Raw genomic sequence first — 25041 nt, forward strand, 5'->3', positions numbered from 1 at the left:
ATTCTCTTCCTGCAGTAAAGTTATTAAACTGGACTTGGGGTCACTTGGAAAGAACCGGTCCGAGAACACCTCTCCCGAGCGGTCCATGCCAGACTAATGCTTTCACACGCGCCAAAACAAACTGCACCAGTGGTTGCACATCGCAAGGGTTTGATTAAACTGTACACTTTATCACGAACAAGCCAATATGGTTCTAAATTCAGGGGGTTTAAAAAATAGTGATTGCTGGGTTGGCCCGGGGATTACGGCCCCCACCCATGATCAGCAGTAAAACCGCTCTGCATCTGGCTGTGCAGTTGTTTTCCTATGAGGAGGGTAGCGCTGGCTGCCCAACTATGTGCCCTTGGCTTTACACACCATTCAAAATTTCCATCAACGACTGTGTTCAAAGTTGAAATTAATTCAACTTTAGGCTCCAGTGATCATTCAAACCAATGAGATAACACGTGACGTAGCCAGAAACAACAAAAGCCAGCAGGGCGCGATGGAAGAAAAGCTAATTTTGTGTTCCTGGAACGATGCAGCACAACTTTAAAAAGAATTTTGCAAGAAAAAAAAAATCAAGCATGGCAAAAAGTCAGTAGCCTGATGGACAGATGGAGTTTGCAAGTTTATGACTAAGGTTCGTGAACTTGGCTAAATCCAATGCTAAAGAAAACCTAGCTGTTAGATTTCTTTGTTGTCTAGAAACCACACACAGCTTTTGATGACCCTCCATTTTCCCCTCTGTACCCCACATCCACGGTGAAAAAAAGAGTCATAAAACTGAGAATCACAACTTTTTTTTTTTTAATAGAAAAAGTTTGAAAAGTTATTTCATCTTCTAACCTATTAGTTATCCAGCTATTGTAGACAGAGGAGCGTACTGGTGTCAGAGAATCTCTGAACTGAACTTCAAATAATATCATTTAGCATCTTTTTGGTCAGGCGGCACGGTGGTGCAGTAGTCAGCACTGTCGCTTCACAGCAAGGAAGTTCTGGGTTTGAGTCCCAGCTCCATCACAGGATCTTTCTGTGTGGAGTCTCCATGTTCTCCCTGTTCCTGTGTGGGTTCTCTCTGGTACTCCAGCTTCCTCCCACAGTCCAAAGACATCAAGAGGGGACGAGGCTGATAGATACTCTAAATTGACTGTAGGTGTGACTGTGAGTGTGAATGGTTGTCTGTCTCTATGTGTTGGCCCTGTGATGGACTGGTGACCTGTCCAGGGTGAACCCCGCCTCTCGCCCGAAGGCTGCTATTTCCAAAACTTAACAGATTCCTCTACTAGACAGAAGACTATGGTCAGATGAGTTTCAGAAAATCCATTCTGGGGAAAACAAAGCTTAAAAACACACATGCACAAAAGCTTCTCTGCCTCAGAGTTTAATTATTCAAACTGGTAACATTCCCCGTACAGAACAGAAAAATTACCGGCTGCTGCAAACAAGCCAACAGACATGCATCAACCTGCACACCGACTTTTTGTGCACGCATGTGTGTGTGTGTGTGGTATCTGTTTCTAGGGATCAAGGGCATATTGTTTGATCAAAAAGGAGGGTCGTGTTTGACTGCAGCACAGTAACAAGATGTTTTCTTTGTCGCTGGATATGATGAAGTCTGTCAGTGTTTATGTGTTGTACACCAAGCAAACGTAGACGGACGAGATCACATTCATGAGTATGTGCCGCTTGGATAAGAGATAGCTCTTCGAGTTATTTCAGCATATTTTCAGTTCCCTGATTTTCACCTTGAACTAAATAAAGCTTAATATTGAGCAACAGCAACACTGAGAGAGCAAATCAACACCTAATTGCCCAGCTTTCCATCTTTGCCAAACCCACTGATGGATGGCTTTGCATTTCCTTGTGATTTTTGAATTAAAACACATTAAAAGAAAGAGAAAGTGACAACTTCACCATATGTCTAGCAAAAAATGCGGCGAGCATAAGAGATTAAAAAAATAAACAAACTGCAGATGTTCCAGGTGTCATGAATTCACGCGTGCGCGCGCACACACACACACACACAAACACACATCTCTAGTTGTTGCAACATGTCTTTTGGGGCAAATCCAGTAGAATCAGTGCACGTATCAAGTCAAGTCATTAGAGTGAGGTGATTTGGCAGGTGGCCAGCACCCCAGGGTAACCGTCAGAAACCAATTAATATCCCTAACGGAGGTATCATGCCTCTGGCACACCGCCTACCGAAGAGAATCAGCTTCCTGATTATGCTGATGAAAACTACCGCCGTAATGATTGTGTGTGAGACTACACTCCATTCGTGTGCGTTTATAAAGTACATTTTCCTGCCCGTGTGTCGAACCGCACGGCCGCTACAGATGTGTCGGAGCCAGTTGTGAGTGAGCACTGTTATGACAAACCTGGATGTGTGCAGAATTGCACTTCCTCCATGCGTGTGTGTGTGTGTGTGTGTGTGTGTGTGTGTGTGTGTGTGTGTGTGTGTGTGTGTGTGTGTGTGCGCGCGCGTTTGGGGGAAAATTAAAACCCAGATTATGTCAATGCACACTCATTGCAATGTTTGTAAACATAGAAACTAATTGAGAAAAGAAAGAAATGCGGGATCAGGAATAATAATTGCGTTGGATGTGTGAGATATCATCTGTTTTTTGTTGGTTTTTTTGTCCCTGAATCCCTGAAGGAGAAATGCCTTTTTTTCCCTTTTATCTCCATCAAGAAGACGAAAGGTCAGAGTTAACCGCAGAGCAGCATCAAAGGAAAGCTTCATCATCTGTGGGTTACAGTTAAAATTGAAATGTTGAAACTTTTAGCACAACAAAGAGCCCAAAGGTGTGTTTTCTTCCTTCATATGTTACTTGTTGTATTCTGCACTTCCCTTAAGGATACACTGCTATAAAAAAAAGAAGAAATAATACCTATTTCTCTTATTAAACCCCTGGTATTTACCTTTATATGATACCACTGGACTTCCTGTGACCGCATTCATTATCAGACAATCAGATAAACACCTGAGAGGAAGCGTAAACCTTAAAGGGTGGTGGCAGCACTGACGTCCGTCCTCACAAGTCTTCGATAGCTGTCATGTAGCTGTCAATAGACCAATAAAGAATGATCTGTCCATGGTGCTGAAGCCACCGCACAAGAGGAGACACAATGGCTAAATATCACAATGGGGGGGGGGGGGGGGGGGCTATTTTAAACTCTGTTCGTTTGGAATTCACGATTTATGCTGATTTGAAGATGGCGCTGTTTGATTTTGATGTCAAATCAACACAAGACATACCACGTTTAGTCGAGTTCTCGTGGAGAAGTACCACATTATTTGAGATTGAAAAGCGAAAAAAGTCACACACGTCACTGCAAGTTGTAGATTTTGGTCAAGCGATGCAACTTGTGGTTAAATATTTTGAATTTTTGGGATAACGTGAAGTGTTGACCATCTAAAAACAAGTTAAGAGTTGCTTTTGCTCTGAAGAAATGATCTGACAGTGGAACAAGAAGCCACCAAAAGCACTTACACTTAAAAAAAACATCAGTTCCACCAAGTCAAACATTCTTCCTTATGTGCCTGCAACTGATGATGATGATGATGATGATGGTGATGGTGATGGTGGTGATGGTGGTGATGATATGCATTAGCTTATTCAGACCCCTTCATGGTTATCAAGGTATAGCTGTGTTTTCTATGCTCCTTACAGTGATTGTTGCTATGTCAGCTGGATGATTGCAGCATCTACAAGCCACCCATGATTAGTTCCACCTAGAACAAACTGTTGGTGAATGTGGCTCACTGCGACACAGATGCACACGCACACACACACACACACACACACACACACACACACACACACACACACACACACCCTCTCCACATCCCCCTGTTGCTATGGAACCTGTCGCCAAGGCAGAGAGAAAGAGAAAGAGACAGAGACAGACAGAGAGGGAGAGAGAGAGAGAGGTATGTGGTTGTGATGAAGTGGTGGACGAAGGCGGCGATGAAGATGATGATCATGGTGATCGCTTGAAATCCCCACCACCAACAACACCAACACCACCAACACCAACACCACCCCTCACTGAATTACAAGATCCAGCTGCCCAGCAGAGACACGAATGCATTTGCTGCTTCACTCTCTGCAACGTGGGTGGAAGGAGAGACGCGTAATACTGCGCAATGCAAACAGACCCTTTCCTCACCGCCCTGGATCTCCGCTCACTCTTTACGTGTTTGAATCACTTTAAAAGTCGGCACGATAAACTTCGCTCGTGTTTTTGCGCCACTACCAGCAGCAGCAGCAGCAGCAGAAGCAACCCTCCCAAATAATAATAAAAAAAAGCATTTCAGTCCTGCAGGCCTTCCTCCTGCCACCTGTCATCTCGAGCGTGCTGCTATTGAGGAACCCCGTTGGGGGGTGGGGGTGGGGGTGGGGGGTGGGGGGCTGGATTAAGACCAACAAATGTGACTATTGATTATAGAAGAAAGAAGATCAATAGTGATCTCACTCCTCCTTAGAGACCTTTTCATTTCTGACATAACAGGTAAGAAATTCCAGTCTTGGAGGAAGGCATACACACACACACACACACACACACTTTACCACCTGCAACTAGGACAACTGTTATGAGCAGGCTTGTCATACGCTTACAAGTGTCAACAAAAGCAAAGAAGAAGAGAAAAGAAAAGGGGCTGCTGCATCTCTACCTGCAGCCAAGTTCACTTGCTGCTCAAACTAGAAGGAAAAAGAATCACATCTGTCCATCTGTTGAAAGGAGAGCAAACACATCTCCCCTTCTCCTCCACCCCTCCCTCTCCCCCCTCTCCCTCTATCCCTCCCTCCAGTTCCTCCACCCCTCCCCATCCCTATTTCCAGATCATCATACCTCTCTTACTCCCTCCCTCCCTCCCCTCTCTCAAAGACAGTTACAAGATGTTTCACAGATATAAATAAAACCACACCACATACCTTGATGGTTCTCAAGGGTGTCCTCCGGGATGTACATGTTTTTGCTTTCATTTACCATAAATGTAGTCCGGCGTTAACCCTATATGTGAATGGAAGAGAGCGAGAGAGGGAGAGAGAGAGGGAGAGAGAGGAGAAAGCTGGAGGAGGAGGAGGGAAAACAACAGGAGGGGGGTAAAAAAAAAAAGCCCCCCCAAAAAATAAAGAAATTTTAAAAAAAAAGAGGGGGGGGTGGGAGAATAAAGAACTGTCTGACACGGACAGTTCTGGATATTCCGTTGTTGTATTTGTGGGAAGGGTTTCTTCGGATGGAGCGAATATTACCTAATCCCCATGATGGAGGTGAAGGCGAGAAAAAAGAGGGAGCTTTCGGCGGAACCGGTTGGGAAAACGCACCGGTGCATCCCTCGGTACATCCGGGCCCTAGGCGAGAAACATGAGACCAGCACCGCGTTCAATTCAATTCACACCTCACTCTCTCTCTCACTCACTCGCTCTCCTTCTCTCTCTTCTTCTTCTTCTTCTTCTTCTTCTTCTCCCTCTCTCGCTCACACTCTCGTCCTCTCCTTTTTTTGTTTAAAAGAAGAAGGGAGGGAGGGGGAAAAGGTTTCAAAAAAGGTTATAAAGCACGGGCGCTGTCAGTGGTGGTCGCAATGGAGGTGCGCAAAAGACGCATTCGTGCGCATCTTCAGAAGCGTGTCAAAATGTGACAGGGAAAAGAAGAGGAGGTGGGGGCGGTTGTGGAGGAAGAGAGTGAGGAGGAAGAGAACAGGAGAAATTTTGGAAAAGGAGAAGAGTGCAAATATTCCATCACGGGTAGCACAGGGTTAAGTCTCCCAATAGGTTGTCGGTTATTCCACGTATCTACAGCAGAGTCCCCCCCAAAAAAAGCAGAGGCCAGGCTGTATGGTCTCATCCGGAGACGGGTTTCTCTGTCCGGATCCAGTCCATGATGGTGCGGCGGTGTGTCAGTCTGTATGCCTGTCTGTCTCTATGTGTATGTGTGTGTGTGAATGTGAGTGTAAGTGTGTGTGTGTGTGTGTGTGTCTGCCCGCCTGTCTGTCTGTCTGTCTCACTGAACGAGAGTTAGAGCTCTCTCTTCTCTCTGCCGCCTCTGCTGCCCCTGCAGCTCAGCTCTGCAGTGATACCGAGAGAGGGAGAGAGAGAGAGAGAGAGAGAGGAGTCGCCCCCCTCCTCTCTTAGTGCATGTAGACGCTTTGACTGCTTCCAGATGTGTGTGTGTGTGTGTGTGTGTGTGTGTGTGTGTGTTCGTGTGTGCGCAAGAGAGAGAGAGGGAGAGGGAGAGAAAGGAAGAAGGGGTATTGCTGGAGAACCATGCGGCTGGTATCCAGATGATGATGGTGATGAAGATGATGATGATGTTGATGGAGTGTGTGTGTGTGTGTGTGTGTGTGTGTGTGTGTGTGTGTGTGTGTGTGTGTGTGTCTAGTGGTAGGAAAGGAAGCCTAAAAAGGTTGGAAAGACAATCAATATATAGGGAAAGGTAGCTGAAACCATGTGTCTGTGTATGATGATGAGAAGGTAGAGAGAAAAGTGTGTTTGAGTGCGTGCGTGCGTGTGTGTGTGATTCAGATTCAGATTTCTACAGGAAGGAAGAGAGATTGAAGATATTGTAGTTAAGATTTGCCTAAAGTCCTTACACATCTGGACGGCTCCAGCTTCATTCTTTTCTTTGGCCACAGTGGTATTTACACACACTCTTAAGACCTTGTTTTTAAGTTTCTTTCATGATTCTAGTCCTGATCTCTTAATAGCTCTCTAAGACCAGGAGAAACCACAAAGAAGCTGATTGTAAGATCTCTGAATGATTCCGTTAATGTAGACTCAAGATGTACCGAGTGTGAACCCTCTTATCTCTCTTTTTTTATCTATTTTATTTTTTTATTTTTTTTTAGAATTTAATTACATTTGTTATTTTTCTGTTTCAACATTGTTCTCCATGGCCAGGAACACATTTGTCCCTTCCACCTAAAGCACACAAAGTCCTTTTCTGGAGATATGAGTCCATCTTCTTAAGTAACAAGATAATAAAAATGAAGCTCATTTGGGAGTAAAATGTCAAACAAAGTCAACAGCTCTTAACTAAATGACTCTGGACCAGGCTTTGATGATATTGTGTCAGCGTTGTCGTGAAGTCCCCACTGAAGCTGTCACAAATAAACAAATCAGTCCTTAAAATTGAGCTGTTTTTCAAGAAAAAAAAAAAAAAGTTCCCCCCAGGCAGCTGTGATGGAAAAGATCCCCCCCCCCCCCCAAAAAAAAGAACATTTTCTCCATTATTTAGACAATCTCCCGTATGGTCCTTGACCTTATTTGATTAAGCACAGTTTCTTTCCTCTCATGAATTTACCCATCACACTGTCAGGAAAGGTGTAGGAAGTATCGTTTTTCTTCCAACGTTTCGTCATTTAATTGTAATTTCTGCAGAAAAGGGGGTGTGGCATTTCTTTTTGCGCATTCATCCAGTTATCCTATGTCTTTCCTCCCAGTTTAATTTTAGCCAGCAAGGGGTGGCACGGAAATGTGGATGATTTAGTTGTCACGGCATCGCCTGCATTGGGAAACACACACCATTTTTCAAAAACATTCAGGGAGTTAACATCCAATTGCACAGCTAATGTATAGCAGATGAGCTAATGTTAAATTCAAATGTGTTCTCGCCAAAGTTTGATGCGACCAATCCATCCATCCATTGTCTTCCGCTTGTTCCTATTAAGGGTTGCGGGGGGGCTTGAGCCTATCCTGGCAGCTACGGGTGAGAGGCGGGGTTCACCCTGGACAGGTCACCAGTCCATCGCAGGGCCAAGACATAGAGACAGACAACCATTCACACCTATGGTCAGTTTAGAGTATCAATCAGCCTCATCCCCAATTGCACTTTGAAGCTTCGAACACGGAGAGAACCCACGCAGGCCCAGGGCGAACATGCAAACGCCACACAGAAAGACCCAGTGCCCGAGCCGGGGCTCAAACCCGGAAACTTCTCGCTTTTAGGCAACAGTGCTAACCACTGCACCACTGTGCCGCCCCGCAACAAATGATGCATTTAGCAATTACATTTCATGTTTTTTAGAGTTAAAACTCATAACCATTGGTGCAGCTGTGCGTTTTTGTTGCTGTGTGGCCAGCAGAGGGATGGCGTTCAGCTCGCCAGATAGTTCTTTGTTCTTAACAAGTCCAAAAGTCCAAGTCTTTTGAGGATGAGTCACAGTCATGTCTCTTATGTGTGTGTGTGTGTGTGTGTGTGCGCGCGCGCATGTGTGTGTGTGTGTGTGTGTGCGCGCGCAACTAGAGTCTCCATCTCTACTGTAGCCTGACAGAGCAGCACTGCCAGATTCTAATTATGGTAGCGGCCACCCCGTATAATCGTCTTTGACACTGAATATGAACTTGACAATGTAGCAGCCTCATGTCAGTCTCACTGCAGCCTGTAATCAGGAGGTGAATCTCATGACTCAACTCAGTCTGTATTCACTGGCTCCAAATCACCACCCACCATCCTGTAACAGACTGAAGGTTTTTGTCTGCACTTGTCACTAAAGAAAGGGAGACGGCTGATAAAGGCTTCTATTGATGACAATCGACAGATGACTCTCTCTGAACCATATATTGTGTTGCTGTTGTGATATTAATATACTGTAGAGAAAGTACTACTGTAAATTGCCGTGGCTGATAAGAGATATTACCAAAAAAAAACCTGAATTTTTTTGAAAATTCTGATTCAATATTTGTGCGATTATTTGAGTGTTATACCAATGCAGCAATGCATGAGATGCATTTTACTGTAAAAGCTGGCTGGCTTGCTAGGTGGATAAATACAACCGTTCTCAACCAAGGGGTCAAGCCCCTTGCTCCAAAGGGTTAAATGAAATAGATCTGTGTTGAAATTGATTTTAAGAGATGTCAAGTCATTTTATGACCAGCATTTTACCAACTGTGTGTCCTGTGGTGCAAATATTTCATTCTGTGTCCACTAGGTGGTGCTAGAGAACACACACGGACTATAGAATATGTTGCTGTCCGTCACGTGAAAACAACACAATGTAAATTTGATGTAATTTGATGTAAAGTAAATGTTTTTTTTTTTTGTTTTTTTTTTTTACATCAGGCTTACTTCCTGTAACCACTAGGTGGCACTGTGACTTAAATCTAGCATGTACATATTCAGATCGGGTCTGTCATCAAATGTGTGTTGAGTTAGGAAAAGATTTGATGATGTGATGATGATCATGTGGAGTCCAGGCACAACTTTGTCCCGTGCTCTGGTGAAATGCAAACATTTTATGAACCTAGTAATCCATCGTCAAGTTCTTAGGGTGTTTCTGACCAGGTTTAAGACAGATCCCCCAGGAGGACTGCATTCATAATTTAAAAAAAAAAAAAAAAATTCCTATTGCCAAGAGGTGGCACTATCATAAATAAAATGTAATGGATTCTTCCTCTGCCCATACTACAACCCTCCCCCATGTTTCAGCTTCATTATTTTTATGTAACCCTGCTGACAAACAGTCAAAATAAACACCCCACTGTAAACACAACTTAGATTATAACTCTATTTTATCATGCTTTGGTTAAGATTTAAGCCTGTAGTTTGTTTTTGCTTTGTTTTCCTCACTATAATCAAGCATTTTATTATTTTCCGACAGTAAATATCATTGAAAGGAGTTGTCGTGAATAAATAATTGTAAAATAAAAGTTCCCTAAACTACGACACCATTAGTTGACACTATAGGGCTATGTTATTGAACCAGGGTTTTCACAAAGGATCCTAATTTACTTTTTATTGTGATGGTTTCTGTACTTTACATTTTAGATCCAGTTATTACGGGAGAAATCACTTGATGCGTAGAGGCAGGAAGCACTGGTTTTGCTCGTTCTTGTATTTTTGCTTGGTGTGTGTGTGTGTGTGTGTTTTTCTAATAAATCTGGAAAGTGTAGTAGCTCGTAATTATAGATCTCTGATAACAGTTGCATAAAAAGTACAATATTTCTGTGGCAGAGCAGCAAATTAAATGTAAATCCTCCAAGCAAAGCGCGAGTACCCCGGTAGGCTACTTAGGAGCACTCGAGTAATTTACGTTCCAGCGCTGCAGATGAGCGACTGATCAGCAGGCCCTGTGGTGATAGTGAAACAGATGGACACTGGCTGGCATAATGGTGGTTTGAGCCCCTCTTTCACTCGCCTGCCAAATCAGCCTCTGTTTGATTACCATTGAATGGAGGAACAAGCAAGAGGAATGATTGAAAAAAAAAAAAAGAACAACGGATGGAGGGCAGGTCATGGGAACAGACACTCGTGCCCGGGGGAGAAGAAACACACTAACACACACACACACACACACACACACTGTAATCCACCCTGCACATGGAATATCAATTCTATTTGTGACTGTTCTATATTTGTGTGTGTGTGTGTGTGTGTGTGTGTGTGTGTGTAAAGAGCTCTGTTGGTCTCTGGGAATATCTGAACAGACAAACACTCAAATGCCGCCGACCCATGTGGGAAAACAACAATGTGCCGGTCAGTCAAAGGTGAATCTCCTTATGACGGACAGGAGTCGTTGACTCAGCCCTACACCGGGTGTGTGGGTTTTACTGCCTACTTCTTTTACTCTTTAATCACATTTGACAAATTCCCTACTAATTAAATTCCTCTGTTTGTTTTAAAGCGGGTGAGACATGCATCCGAACACCCAACATTACTGCACCAGGATGCAGAAATTTAAACAGAATAAACCCCTTAAAACTACATGTACCCCCCCCCCCCTAAAATCTTATCACTCCTCGGACACCTTTTACAAAATGTAACTTTACATTTTCAAGAATGAAAAGTGCTTAGTGCACTGCATTGAACTACTGTGTTATTTCTCCCTGGTGCTTGTAGTTCTAGATATAAAAGCTCTTTAAACAAATTCTCAATGTAGATGAAAGGTGAGTCTTAAGAAGGACCCTAAGAGGAATTGTTATTCCTCACCTGGAGCAAAAGCAGATAATGGAACACTCCAGGCTAGCTATCTATCTCCCATTCATATGGCTCTTTACCTTCAGGACCAAGGCCATCCCTGTATCCTCTCTCTCCTGCATGTTTGTACATATATGTATAGTCTGAGCAAGCGTAAACTTTCTTCAAAATAAATATGAAAAATGAGTACTTCTGTATTCTGTAAAAGTGTGTGAATGAACCCATCCTGCCCACCGGCTATACCCTGTTACTCCTGCCTCAAGCCAATCACCAGCTGTTCACTCGCCATCGCCACCAATCAGAATCAAGTACTCAATCTAGACTGAATGGTTATTGACAGTATTGACCCGCTGATGGATAACTAATTAGCCTCATCATTGACAAACACACACCCTCCAACAAACAGATAGATACCACCCTAACAAAGACAACTTGAATGCTGCCATTTCTGCTGAAGTAATAGACACTCTACTGGTTCAGGGACAAATAGATATGCCCACAATGCATTGCAAAGCTGACGCATCACAGACTCAAGTTTGCATTTTAGAGGAGACGTTGTGGACAGCAGTGGCATCATAGAGCTTCAAAGTGTCTAAAGCTTTTTATCCAGTGCTGCTTAAAAAGAGAGCAGTTGGATGTTTATTGTTTTTTTTCTCCCAAGGACGTTCTCCTGACTAAAACAAGTATCAATACTGCAAAGGACAGGAGTTGGCACTCTATACTGAATGCGTAGTTTCTTACAATTACTTTTAGGATTCAACATAATCAGAATATGTCTTACTAGACCTGGATAACGTACCTTATTTGCATCTGAATAAAACTACAAAAAGCATAGTCTGACAACTGTTGTCACAGCTGCATAAATACAAAAGGAAAATTACACGCACCCCTGAACAAGTGTCACTGGAGAGACAGAGATTCCATTAAAGAAATAAACGTGTATTTGGTTCTGTTTTGAGTTTTGTGGTCTTTGCTAATGCTTTATTGAGTTGTCCTTCCCATTAAGACAAAATCCCAGGAGAGATCCTCACAAACACTCTGAGGCTGCCAACCCCAAACTAACTGAGGAGAGCGAGAGAGAGAAAGCAGGGAGGGTTGGGATTAAGCCATCCCTTTAATGCCCCCTAGTGTATTTGATGGGGACTGTAACTATGCGTTTGGAGGTATACTTTAAATCAGGAAGTTTGTTGAGCACTTTGTTGAGTACAGGAAGAATTTCGACCAATCCACCTGGATAAAGTAAATAAGAGGGGAAATAAAGAAAATTAAAAAAAAACAACAACAATGAAATACATCTGATGATTTTTTTTTTTTGCTGAAAAGGGATTTGACTGATGATTAAAAAACTAGTACACTGTCTTTATCTCTTCTGACTATGGTTAAAAGTGTCCCTCTAACGAAGGAAATAATCCCAACCTGTCACACCCCGTAAAACTGGTTTAAAATTGCCTTTATGGACGTCCCTTTTGTTGGCGGAGGGCTGCAAATTGAATCGATTTTTCAAAGTTGATTGATAAGGCTGATACGGCAATTCCTGCTGCGCAACTTGTTATGCCTGGTTGTTTACAATCGAGTTGAAACATGGCCGCCGAAAAAGTCGCTAATCACAGTTAGAGTCTGATAATTGTTGACATTTATTAATTTTGTAGGCTCATTTTGGCAGAACAGTCTACTTTATCTCATCGGCTTCAACTGTTGGTTCTGCCTCTGCCGATAGTTTGCTCTTCTTCTCTTCTTCTTGTGACATTTTAGCCGCCGAAGCTAGCTAGCTTGCTAGCGTCTCCATAGGGAACAATGACAGCGACTTCTGCAGGTAGCAGCAGCTGCCTCGCCGCTAAAGGACTGGACATAAGTCTGGCTGCTCTTCAGCGACAAGACCCTTATATCAATAACATTGTTGACGTAGCCAGCCAAGTTGCTCTGTATACGTACAATAACAGGGCGAATGAGTGGGTGAGTATAACTTTGGTTAAGGCTACCCTGTAGCTTAGCATCGTCATCTTTCCTGATAGGCGCGCTTCATAACCGATGAATCAATTTAGAAATTACAGCTGTGATTTAATCTGGGTAGTATTTTTCGTTTAATTTGTATATATCTTTTAAGATAAATTTGGAATTATAGATATGATTCTCTTGAAAGAATCTTCGAAGCAATATCGAAATATAGTGTTACCTGCCTATTTGCAAGTAAGACAGAAATATTCTCTTCCTTGATTCTGCTGTCAAATTTTAGTAAAACTCCTTTAAAATGCGTAATTCATTTTTCGAGGGTTGTTTATCTTCTGGAAATATTTTTGAATCCCTGATCCCATAGTAATTAATAATATTTTACTCATTTTTTTGTGTTTCCCAGGAGAAGACACAGGTGGAAGGTACCCTTTTTATCTACACAAGGTACTTAAGTTGTTGCAGAAGGACATTTTTCTTCATTCCATGTATACCTTGTCTAATAATATTTTTCAGTACATTATGTAAGGCATTCACAACTAGATAATGTTAAAATTAACATGCGCTCCCTTTTCACTGATTTGACATTTTGATTTATTTATGAAACATTAGAAGAACTAACATGTATTTTGTGTATTCCAGGTTGGCATCTCCCAAACACGGTTTCACCATAATGAACAGACTCAGCATGGAGAACCTGACCGAGCCAATCACCAAAGATTTGGATTTCCAACTCCAGGACCCCTTCCTGCTTTACCGAAATGCACGGCGTGAGTAGGAAAAAAAAAAAAAAACACACACACACACACATAGACTGTGACAATTTTTGCCTGACGTATTCTATCTAAACACCTCCACACCACAAACTACTGAATCCTAATTTTTAAGCAACAGAATGATACATCATAGCTTAAACACTTTCATTGCCCAGTCACTTCCAAGTGTGGCTAACTTCATGCTCAAATTTGGACAAAATTTTTATCATAAAATGTGTGACACTTTGTTTATCGAAGACTAAATTCAACTTAACAAAGAAAACAGAGAGTTCGTTGCTCCTACCAGATCAAAAACTGTTCTTGAGTAAATCTAAGGTGAGAGGTAAATGACAATTTTTACTTCATTGCTTAAAATTTCATGAGGAGTGAGCTTTGAGATACTGCAATTGGATCATATTGGCTAAAAGCTCATCCATATGTGAAAGGGCTTCAATTCGAGCTTTAGCTACGCAATGACCATTGAAACCCCTAATAGTTTCATTGTTTTACAAGAAGCAGAACACAGTGAGAAGGACCTACAAAGAGGTAAAGACAAAACCAAAAAGGAGGGGGGGGGGGAATGGAAAGCAATAGGTTCACGGACAGAGAGACACTCAAAGTGAAATGGCACTGGTTTACTGTTGACCATCAAGGTGGTGAGATCTGATGGGTCAAAAAAGAAAAGAGAGATGCATTTAGATGAGCAGAGGACAACTTGACAGCATCTATTAGATTTTAGTGTGAACCAGTGGCTCCATATAAGGAAGGAGTGGTATTCTGGTGTCTTCACTGTTATCAACCTATCTCCCTCTGAAACCCACACATGCCATTGGGACAAGAGCCTGACAGCACAACAAAAGCAGCCAGCAGAGATTAGATACACCCCAACATTTACTGATAATATAAACAGACACACACACAAGAATGGCTAACACACACAGACCGTCTCATACACACTCCATTAGGCTCAGTAAGGCAGGTGGAATGCTGTGTGTTTAGATAGTGGATTCACTGTGTCTGCTTCGATGGTTTCATACTAACACAAGCGTGTGTGACATATACTCTCCTCATTGACCTCTTTTACACCTTTTTAGTTTCAGTTTTTTTTAAAAGAACATATTAAAGATTCTGTGAACTGGTCCGAATATGGAAAAAAGAATTTAAAAGCATAAAACTAGCTGATCAGTTCATGACTAATTCCTCTGATAACAAGGAAATCTGAGCGGAGGTTGTATGAGTGAAAGATCAAGTGGGTACAGAGATAATGTCTGGCTGTAATCAAGCTGATTTTTTTTATCACCGTAGTTGCTGTAATTCACCAGAATTACTTGACCTGTAATGGATTCTCTACCGTACAGTTATGAGACAAGTAATAAGCAAACATTTCAAAAGGAGCCGGCGCCTCAAATGCTCTGTCAGACATCAAAATGACCAATCTCTGGCAGTAGAAGGGCACATTCACTATTAACTGGTTTGTGGCATGAGTGTTGTGGCAAGCTCTTTCCAGAAACGGTACGAACAGGAACGCATTAGTCATCTCCAGTAATATCTACCGGCTAATGTCTGAAGTCTCTTTAAGCTCCAGTAACGCTGCCAGTCCCGCTGTGCGCAGTGACCCCTGTGTAGAGGGGTCGTGGAATCTTATCATTAGACAAACATGACGCTCTCAGTAGTGCCGTAACTTCCTGGAATGGCAGTTGGCACTAAGTGGTACCCCCAGGCTAAAAATATACAGCAGAGATATACCACAGAACAAGACGTAGGAATGAGAAATGAAGCTTGAGGAAGTCGTTATTCTTCTAGTAAATAGCCCAGTTCAGAGAAGATGATGGGAAGCTTTTTACACTCCATATAAGCACCTGCAGTTCAGAGAAGCTTTCGGTTGACCCATCATCTGTGGGCCAAAGCAACCAATCTCAAACCAACTCTCCCAGATGGTTTCAAATAGCTTCCACACAAACTTCAGTGTGGTTTCATTGCCTAATTGCAGGAAGTGAACCAAAACTCTGAGGATTTTGGGCGATCTTTGCACAGCATGTGATCGGATGTAAACAAAACAACAGGGAACATGACAGGGAGATGACAGAGTTGGACTACTGCAGAAGGTTTACGAGATACCTTGACTGAAGAGTTTATATTCACGTACAAGCCCCTCAGCATTTTTCTTTCTTTTAGAATTCTATTGGAATTTATGCACTTTGAAACAACACTGGACAATCAAAAAAACCAAATGTATTAATTATTAATTAAAGTCAGAAGCATTGTTCATTGCAGCCTATCAACTCATCATTCATTCAAATGGGGTCCCTCCCCCCGGACGAAACAGCATCAGAAGAGTATGCCCCCGCCTCCATGACAACATGAAACCCCTAATCCTCAACCAGTCCGGGAATTATCTATCACCATTTGGCTTGTACAAGCTAAACGTCAGTTAGGTTAAGCTAAACGCAGGCTAGCACAAGCTAAATGCCGGCTAGCACAAGTAGCATCGTATGCATCTGCCATTTTCCATTTTTGAGTACGGCCCCACTGCCCACCCAGAATTGAATCTTCTTTTTTTTTTTTTTTTTTAATGAAAAACCTACAGACTCTATCTTTTTAATTGATTTTGACTCAAACAGATTCAGGATTATCTATTGTATCCGATTGAATCCACCTTTCTTGATGACAAGCCCCTCCCATAGAAGTACGCACAGTCTTACCTCCAGGCCGTACATAGGTGTATCCCAGGTCCGTCTCTGACACCAGCAGGCCTTTAAATCGGACTTCCGGTTCCTCCTCAAGCCTCTCATGTTTAGGTTTCCTCTGAAAAAGGTGTCTCAGCATGGCTACACAGATCTCTTCGTCTTTCAGTGTAGTTAATTCGGTTTATCAAGCCGCCTAAATGATTATTACGTGTTCCGGTAACAACGGGGTCCAACAAAGGTGGTGAAACACTCTTCTTCACAAGTCTCTTCAGTGGGGTCAGTTAATGCACGTCCATTGTTGATTCAGTGCTCCTACAATGTCATGAATTCTGTTCCCACGAACAGAGGAAGTGATGCTTCTTCTAAGACAATAACTCCAAGCGTGTTACTGTAAGAGCACCTACCCTTGACCAAGCACCAGCAAACTAAATAAAGACTAAAAGGAATTTCAGTACTCTTCGTCATACTGCAGTAAAATCCATCTTGGGTAATAGTACTGCTTCCAAATATGTCTGGATTTCCAACTAAACTGAAACGAAAGTCAACATCAGAAGTGCTCTTTGAGTACACGTTTGCTAGTTATGTAAATTCAGATTATAGCTAGAAAATAGTGTTTGTATTGCCTGAGCACATTTAAACTGTCTACAAATTGCAAGTTGAACAAAAACATGTAAATCAGATAAAACTACCCTGTTTGACTGGCATGGTCCCGCTGGAGTAGCTGTAGCCAAAAATGACAGGTGTTATCTTAAAAGCACCAATGCTCCCTAAAGCACTGTTTTTCAGAATACAAAGTTCCTTACTTAAAAAAAATATATATATTGTTTTTAGTTTAAAAAAAAAAAAAAAAAAAGATCTTCTGAAGCGTCCCACCGGAGTCCCGTCACAGCGTTCCTGTAGGTCTCCAGCAGACGTCACGTGATTGGCTGGTTGTCACAGAGGATTTGAAAAGACCACACACACTTGAAGATTTGACTGGTTATTGATGTTAGGTCCTCTTACGCTCTTGAGGTCCTCACTCCTCCCAATAGTGGTCTGGACTGAAGTCTTCCTCCTGTTAGGGAGATACCTGCCCTTGTTTCCAGTCCACTTCTTCTTTCTCTCTGTGTTGGCCCTCTTTTCCTCTAATTCTAGCTCTCAAGCTTAACCTTGTGGCCACTTGTAGTTGTCCCTTCCCTCTCTCTTTCCCTCCCTCTCTCTCTCTTTCTCTTGCTCTCTCTCGCTCTCTCTCTCTCTCTCTCCTCTTCACACACACTGTCTCTTTCTCTGTCTAGATTTTTTTTTTTTTAAACCTGTTTAGACTTTTGGCAAGTGAAACCAAATTTTATTTTCTCCTCATGTGTCTTCTGTTCTTCTGTTTATAAGGGGGCTCGGACAAAAAAAAGCTCCGCTGCGTGCCAGCTCTGTCTCAAATGTTTCTTTTCTTGTGTACCTGTTAATAATCTCCTCTCAAACACACTTCACTTCTTCCCAGTTTCATTTCCGTCTCACACACACACTGTGTTTTCCAGCCCTCTGATTTCTACTGCTTCTGTCAAACTGTCGCATCCCCAGTGAGCACTAAGTGGTCCTGGCTCCACTGGGCATGTCTCCCACTGCAGTTTCTTATTTAGTATTGGACTGATTTTTTCCCAGGCTACAGTGAACTCTTGAGTGTGTGTGTGTGTGTGTGGGGGGGGGGGTGTCCGTATATGTCTCTGCCTCTCTTGTCTTTTCCCCTCATCCATACTGACCTCAGTAGCTTTTTTTGAAGTCAAGTATGTGTGTGTGGTTTTGCGTATCTATCTGTGTGGGAATGTGTCCCTGATAGGACGCCGGTGGAAAAGTGTCTGGTACAACGCAGCGTGGACCTCTCTTTGCTCGATCTATTCCAGCTCACTCTCCATTCACAAACGCTTTTTTTTCCCCCTCCCTCCTCCTTTTTAAAAGTTTCACATCCTTATCTTTTTTCTGCGTTCGGATCGGCCTCATCTTCCCTCACATTACATTTTAGGAATGATGTGACAGGTGTCAAAGCTGCGTTTGGGACCTGCAGAGCTTTTTCATACAGGCCAAAACTGAGTGTGGATGTAATGAGCATACGTTTGTCATTCTGTTTGATATAAATTTAGCATTTCAGTCGATTTGTGATGCAAGATAATAATTTCCACGGATGCTTACTCTTTTTTGCAATCTTCCGCCTGTTTCTCAGGGTTTACATGGTCATTGAGAACCTGGAAAAGTCATTGAATTTGAAAATAGCTAATTCCAGGCCTGGAATTTTTTTTTCTCCTTAATAAGTCCAAAAATGCTGAAAAAGTCCTGTAAATTTACCCCACCAATATACACATCCACCGATAAAAATTTGTTCAGGTGAATATTTGATTTGATTTGAAAATCTTTATTGAGTCACTTAAACACAGGTTTATGTCGTGTCAAACCACTTGGCTTGTCATTAATTTTAGTTGAACATGGGCTTGTAAATTTGAAGTCCATTTTCCGCATTAAAAGTGTCAAGAAATTAACACTCGTAAACTTTCCTCCGAGAGGTGGAAAAGTCATTTAAACGTACAGGTAAAAATCCATGCCAACCCTGGTTACTGTAAATGACCATGATAAAACAATGAATGTAAAATGTAATGAAAATATTAATTCAAATGGCCCTTTCAATATGCTTTTAGGAGTAAATGCGAACGAGTACAAAGAAATTACTGTGCGCGTAGTGTAATGCAGCGTACGTGGTTACAGTTGTGTACTTCTTTTATTTAATTGTGTTGTCTTTTTCCTCCCGAGTTAAACATGTTTGTGTTGTCAAGGAACCTCCTGGGGCTCATGTTTCACTGTTTAAGGACACTGCTTGCTTCTTTTCCCATTGGTCTGGCTGGGAAATGAGTCACTGGGTTTAGACCCGGTCGGGCTAATAATAAATGGTTTACATGTCTGCTGTGATGTCATAGCGGCAGCATTGTACTTCAGCAGTCATTTGATTGTCAGCGTATGGCACGTCAGCAATCTCATTTTGTTGTCTGCTGACCTTAGCGGCCGATGCATCTCAGAATTAAACAGGCACTTTCATTATTTCACTAGCTTAATTTAATTTTTAGCTTCCAACGGGGCATTACTCCAGACCAGGAGCCCTGCTGCATTTTTCTTATATGAAACTAATTTAAAAGTTCACCTCTTTACCTCTGCTTTGATTGTTTTCTGTCCCTTTCTTCTTCCCTTGCTCCCTCTTTCCTCAGTGGTTATCCATGGGATTTGGTTCTACGACAAGGAGGACTGTCAACGCATTGCGCAGAGGATGAAAATGTTAGTATTTCATAAGACGAACTTTCAATGGTCTGTGTGAATTTTATGACATGAATGTTAGTTTACATGAGTGTTTGTTTACAGTCTGACCCAGCAGGAGCAGACCCTTGCGCAGTCTCAGGGTGGGTGGCTGTCCCCAGGAGGAGGAGGAGGAGGTGGAGGAGGAGGAGGAGGAGGAGGAGGAAGAGGAGGAGGAGGAAAAACTGAAGGGAATGCAGTAGATATCATTCAAATGCTGACAAAAGCACACACACAGTATGACAAGGTAGGGACACACTGAATAATATTTTGACTGGCAATGAAAATGAGTGTATTTCTGTATTTGCATTTCCTCATGTTGACCAGTAGGGGGCTGCATTCTTTATCTCGTGCCGTTTCATCTTTTTCATTCTTTTCTTCTTATGTTGCTGTTTTTTTCCTCTCCACCTTTGTTTTTCTCAGGAGAAATCCACTGCAGAGCCAAAGGAGATTGGCGGCAGCAGTGTTCTTTATGGAAACCCCAACCTGATCAAACCAATACCTGTCAAACCCAACACTCAGGTGACACACTCACTTCATGTTTCAGTACATTCATGAGACTGTTGGTAATAAAACTGTGCAGCGTACAAGGAGTAAACAAAGGAGCAGCTTCCTGGCCACCAGACCACTTCCTCCCCTCCCATGCTTGCTGCTCTCCTTCTATCTCTCAGTTTTATCCCTCTCTTCGTTTGTCCCATTTTAGGAAAGTGACGGCACTGAACCCAAGCCTCTCTCTCTCGCCACTCTGTTTGGCTCTCAACAACACCACTCATCTAAACCCGACCCGCTCCCTTCATTGTCTGCATCAGGGAGGGGGTCATCAGTGAGAAAATTTGCTCGCCCACCTGTAGCCCGCACACTCATTTATGATTCCACACTGAGCTCAGGCAAAGGAGGCAATGCCATCCTAGCTGGGTGTTCAAATGCAGGGGTGCGGGCAGTAACTGGGGGGCATACAGTCGGTCAGTCATCTGTTGTTGCGGGGGTGCTGCAGAGTCCCACTTCTGCCCCCCACCAACAGCAGCAGCAGCAGCAGCTGCAACAGCCTCAGCAACAACTGGACCAGCAGCAACACTGCACAGCCATCCAGAAGCTAATGCAGGGCCAGAGAGGTGTTGGGGGGGTCGGAGGGGTGCTTCAGACTGTGTCGGAGTCCCCAGAGAACAGGCTGTGTGACAACGGGGTGCCGCTTGAGCATCATCACCACCATCACCACCTTTTCCATCACCATCAGCAGCAGCACCACCGTCATCACCACCAACAGCAGCAGCAGCAGCAGCAGCAGCCGCCAGACCCAATCCAGAGACTTTTCCAGCCAGCCCCTCCTGCGCTCGCCTCTTTATCCGCTGCACCCCCTTGTTGCACCATCCCTCTGCCCCTGCAGCAGAACCCTCTTGTCTCGGCCCAGCCCATCATGGTGGATTCCCTTTCCCACCTTCAAGCACAACAAAGCCAGCAGCTGTTTTTCAGCCTATCGAAGATGCAACCAAAAGCCCAGCATGATAGCCAATCAGCTTCAGCGGTGCAGGGAACAGGTGGGTTGATGCTGTCAGTGTGATAGCAGGAATACAGGAATAAATCACTCGCGTATATATACTTATATTATATTTCCCCTTTTGGCTCAGGTCTTCTGCCATCTCAGGTGTACAATGACCAAGGTCTTAAACCTGCCCAAGGTATGAGAAGCTTTACCTTCTTGCTGTGCTGTTCCCCTCACGTCTGGGAAGCATTTTAGCTTCCCTTTTTTTTTCTTCAGCTCAAATTTTTACAGCTTGCTAATTTTGCTAATTGCTTGCTGATTTTTTAATTTTTAATTTTTTTTTTTTGGACAAGTTCGTGGATAGAGTAAAGCATTTGACAGTGAAAGAGCTGCAAATATTACTCACAAAAGTTCAATAACAAAAGAGGTGCTTTAGATTTACAAGTTACCAGTACCAGAAAAACGCTAATGCTGCAACTGTGCAATAATAATGGTCTGTCACATCTGAGTTGACAGCTTGTTTATGCTGCACTAAGTGGGCAGTAATACATTAGTTTAGATATTAGTGTTATTCTCATGTTCAGTTATCTAATTTGATTAAGAATATCTCTTCCAGGATGAAGGCAACCAAAATAATCCAAATTATTTGCTCCCTCCCTCTCCGTTCAGGTGTGTCTTCCCAGTTGCCTGGTGTGGTGTCTCCTCATGAACTCCTCCACAGGCTCCAGTTGGTCCAGCAAGAGCAGAGCCTGGCTTCTCATGATCCCCCTCGACTTAACCCAGTACTGGCCCCTCGATTCCTGGGGCCCACTCAAAGTCAAGGCGGAGGAGCGACTTTAGGCCCAGTCGCAAACCAGCAGACCACAGCCACTGCTGGTCAAAAGGCAGTTCTACAGTTTCAGGTAAGTATCACGTTAGCACGTTAGCTCGGACGTGAGACTAAACAGTTTTGAAGGAGCACTTACAACTTTGCTGTTTCTCCAGGTCATCTCTCCCCAACGGATACCCGCCACTGTGGCCCCAACCCTGCTCCTCTCGCCTAGTGTGTTCTCTCACGGGAGGTCTGGCAGTGGTTTATCAGTGGGCCCTCAAGACATCAGCCCGGCCACCCCAGCCACCAGCTACCCACGTCAGGAGGAGATCAGAGTTTTATCAAGAAGTCAGCTGCAAGCCTCGCTGCTGCATCTGATCCAGGTAACACTAATATCACTGCAAATAACTCAAACCATGATGATATATTGTTACAACTTTTACAGAGGAAAACACTTTTTAAATTCGTATCTGTTTAACCTTGGGTTAGATACTGAGTGCCGTATGCATGCAGGAACACAAAAACATGAAGAGTAGAGTATGAAACAACAAATGGGTGCCTCCACAATGGTTGCTTGTCACAATGACTTCAAGCTAGTCAATAAAGACCAAAATGAATGAAATTTGTGCCAGATTTAAAGAAATTCTCTGAGATATTGCTTTAATAAAAGGCCACAGATATGTCCATGTGAAGCGACCGTAACCCTTGACCACCAAAATCTTCTCAGTGCTTCCTCGAGTCCTAGTGAACGTTTTGAAATTTTGAAAGGAAAAAAAAACAACAAGCTTCCAGGTGCACCAAAAATGTCCCATCAAGAATGGACCAATATCGTGTGCGTTAGGTGACAGTGACACTGACCTTTTGGCCGCCAGAATCTTTTCACGCCGTCCTTGTGTCCCAGGGGACATTCGAAGAAATTCCCTCAAGTCATTCGTGAGATATCGCCTTAATGAAAAGAAGACAGATATCACGTCGATGTGAAGTGACTTTTACCTTTGACCACCAAAATCTTCTCGGTTCATCCTCTAGTCCCAGTGGGTGCTTGTTCCAAATTTGTCAAAGGCCGTCAGATTTGAGTTTTGACAGCTTAAAAACTGTTAAATGTGCATTAGGAAAAGTATCCGGCCTCATAAAAACACAATGTTCCTTACTCCTGTGTTTCAGACGGACACCTCCTTCCTGGATACAATCTATGAAGCCTACGTTAGCAAGTTTGCTAACAACTCGAGCAGCAAGTACAAATGACTCTTCACACACTTTTATTCCTCCTTTACTGTACACGCGCCATGTCCAGAGCAGCAAGCCTTAGTGTCAAATGTATGGCTTCCTTCTCTGAGGGCTACGCACAAACACCGACTTGCTTCATCTCAGCTACACGGTAGCCGTTCACCCTTTACTCTCTTCACTTTAATGCAGGACTCTGTAATTACAAGAAAAAAAAACCTCTTCTGACAGATTCTAAATGTGTGAAACATCTTCCCAGCCTACTTATGACTCCTGCTACACAACTATACAACCACTAAGTTTTAGTACTAATGTGGCATCATAACTCAGTCTCGGCTCACTCTGTTGGGGTGAAAGGACTTTTTTTTTTCTCTCTCTCTCTAATGATGCAACTTCCTTTTTTTCCAAATCGTTTGACTTTATCAGTAACCTGCACTATGTTGTTCTCACCAAAAGAAGCAGTGTAGCATTTTATTTTGTTTTGGGGTTTGTTTGCTATTGTTTTTTTTTTAACCTTTTGTCGTTATATTTACTTTATTGCATCTCGGTCGCCAACACCAGCAATCTTCCTAGTCTGATGAAGGATAAAGTGGCTTGTTGGATGAAATGTAAAACATGTCAAAACATCATTCGGGTTTTTGGTTTTTTTGGGTTGTTGGTTTTTTTTTTTATATATACATTTGAGAAAAAAAGTGTCCGAATATTTTCATTTAAATGTACAATTCTCTTAAATTAAGTTCTTATTTACGTACTGAAAAAAATTCTATTTTACTATCCAGATGCTTTTTAAAAATGATTGAAATGATACCATGTGAAATTGAATTCTCTGTATTTTCTTCTTATTTTAATAAATGTCGGCACAAGGCTTGTAAAGTAATTCAAACAGGGAAATACAATATTTCTCCTGTGTCGAGGTTTATGGGTTTTTTTTTCCACTCACGACTGTAAGTCGTTTCTTCCGTCTGTAAACAGGATTATCGAAAAACTCTACTACTACTTTTTACAGTTTAGATAAATTACTATGCCAAGTATCGTCCCCCCCCCCCAACCTTCTTTATGTCTCATATCTTTTTTTTTTTCCAATGAATTCAAGTTGACGTGGTATCGCTCCAACTTGAAGAAACAAGGAAATTGCAGGAAATCGTCAAACTGCACTACCTCACCAGAGTTAGTTTGTGCCTGTGTGTTCGTAGAGGAAAAGAGCGTCCGCGGATTGGTTTTAAATATGAAAATATTCCAGTCAGGATTCAACCTTCACTATTGGAAATAAAGCCCATGTTTATTTTTTTTCTTTTCTCGCAGAGCTACCGTTGTAATCAAGAATAAAAAACAAAAACAAAAAAACTCGTTACAACTTTTATGTTCACGTCACAGTTCTCAAACACTCTCCCCGCCAATTCACACAAACACAACTGGGACAGTTTATCGATCGCTTTTTATTGATGGTGAATTAAATACACGTTTGCTGGGTGAAACACAGAAGGGTCCCTTCTCAAGCTTGGATGCACGTATAGTAAACAATTAATAGCTAAAAAATTCGTTTTAAAATGATCGGAACGACAAGTAGAGTGTTTAAAAAAAAAAAAATCAGGGTTTGCAGTTAGAGGTGATCTTTACAGTAGCTACCAGAGAGAACAACGCAAAAAAAAAAAAAATGTCTTCATATTTTTGTACTCAAGAAGCAAAAAATGTTTTCTCTTAGTACAAATAACCAGCATGTCACAAAAAAAAAATTCAGCTAAATTTTAAGTGAAGAGTCGTTCTTATGCAACACATCAGTGATTTATCACCCTTCTTTTGTATGCATCGCCGTTTAAAATAATGTCTGACGTTGGAATGTTTATGAAGATATTTAGACTTTCTGTCAGGAATGTTTTTGCTCTTGCATAAACTGGAATATATAAATATATTTTAATTGGATATTAA

At 42.5% G+C, this 25041-nt stretch overlaps 2 protein-coding genes across 4 annotated transcripts in view; one reads left to right on the forward strand and one right to left on the reverse strand.

Annotated features, from left to right (window-relative positions):
• The window catches only part of cacna1c (calcium channel, voltage-dependent, L type, alpha 1C subunit), a 191661-nt gene extending 185621 nt beyond the window's left edge, over positions 1–6040 (reverse strand). For both annotated transcript variants that reach the window (XM_086202096.1, XM_086202095.1), the window contains exon 1: positions 4926–6040. In XM_086202096.1, the coding sequence (XP_086058222.1) occupies positions 4926–4983 (58 nt within the window). In that variant the 5' untranslated portion in view covers positions 4984–6040. The remainder of the gene's footprint in view (positions 1–4925) is intronic.
• A 6433-nt stretch (positions 6041–12473) lies between these two features.
• dcp1b (decapping mRNA 1B) lies at positions 12474–24789 on the forward strand. Of its 2 annotated transcripts, none has more exons than XM_086202097.1 (11): positions 12474–12858; positions 13259–13299; positions 13495–13622; positions 19516–19582; positions 19667–19847; positions 20024–20122; positions 20304–21135; positions 21226–21276; positions 21750–21982; positions 22065–22274; positions 23056–24789. In XM_086202097.1, exons 1-11 carry the CDS (start codon positions 12700–12702, stop codon positions 23134–23136), a joined length of 2082 nt encoding a protein of 693 aa, XP_086058223.1. In that variant the 5' UTR covers positions 12474–12699; the 3' UTR covers positions 23137–24789. The 2 variants fall into 2 exon arrangements, with proteins under 2 accessions (XP_086058223.1, XP_086058224.1); XM_086202098.1 differs by lacking the exon at positions 12474–12858 and adding an exon at positions 12978–13092.
• The last annotated feature ends 252 nt before the right edge of the window (positions 24790–25041 follow it).

This window comes from Aulostomus chinensis, chromosome 4, assembly GCF_037954235.1.
Source record: "Aulostomus chinensis isolate RoL2024-O1b breed Wild chromosome 4, RoL_Achi_v1.0, whole genome shotgun sequence".
NCBI lineage: Eukaryota > Metazoa > Chordata > Actinopteri > Syngnathiformes > Aulostomidae > Aulostomus > Aulostomus chinensis.

Bases quoted from the DNA above. Each gene is read 5' to 3' on its own strand.
- dcp1b (XM_086202097.1), top strand. From the start codon at position 12,700: ATGACAGCGACTTCTGCAGGTAGCAGCAGCTGCCTCGCCGCTAAAGGA. The intron at 13,300-13,494 runs GTACTTAAGTTG...TGTGTATTCCAG, and splicing joins ACCCTTTTTATCTACACAAG to GTTGGCATCTCCCAAACACG. The intron at 13,623-19,515 runs GTGAGTAGGAAA...CTCTTTCCTCAG, and splicing joins GCTTTACCGAAATGCACGGC to TGGTTATCCATGGGATTTGG.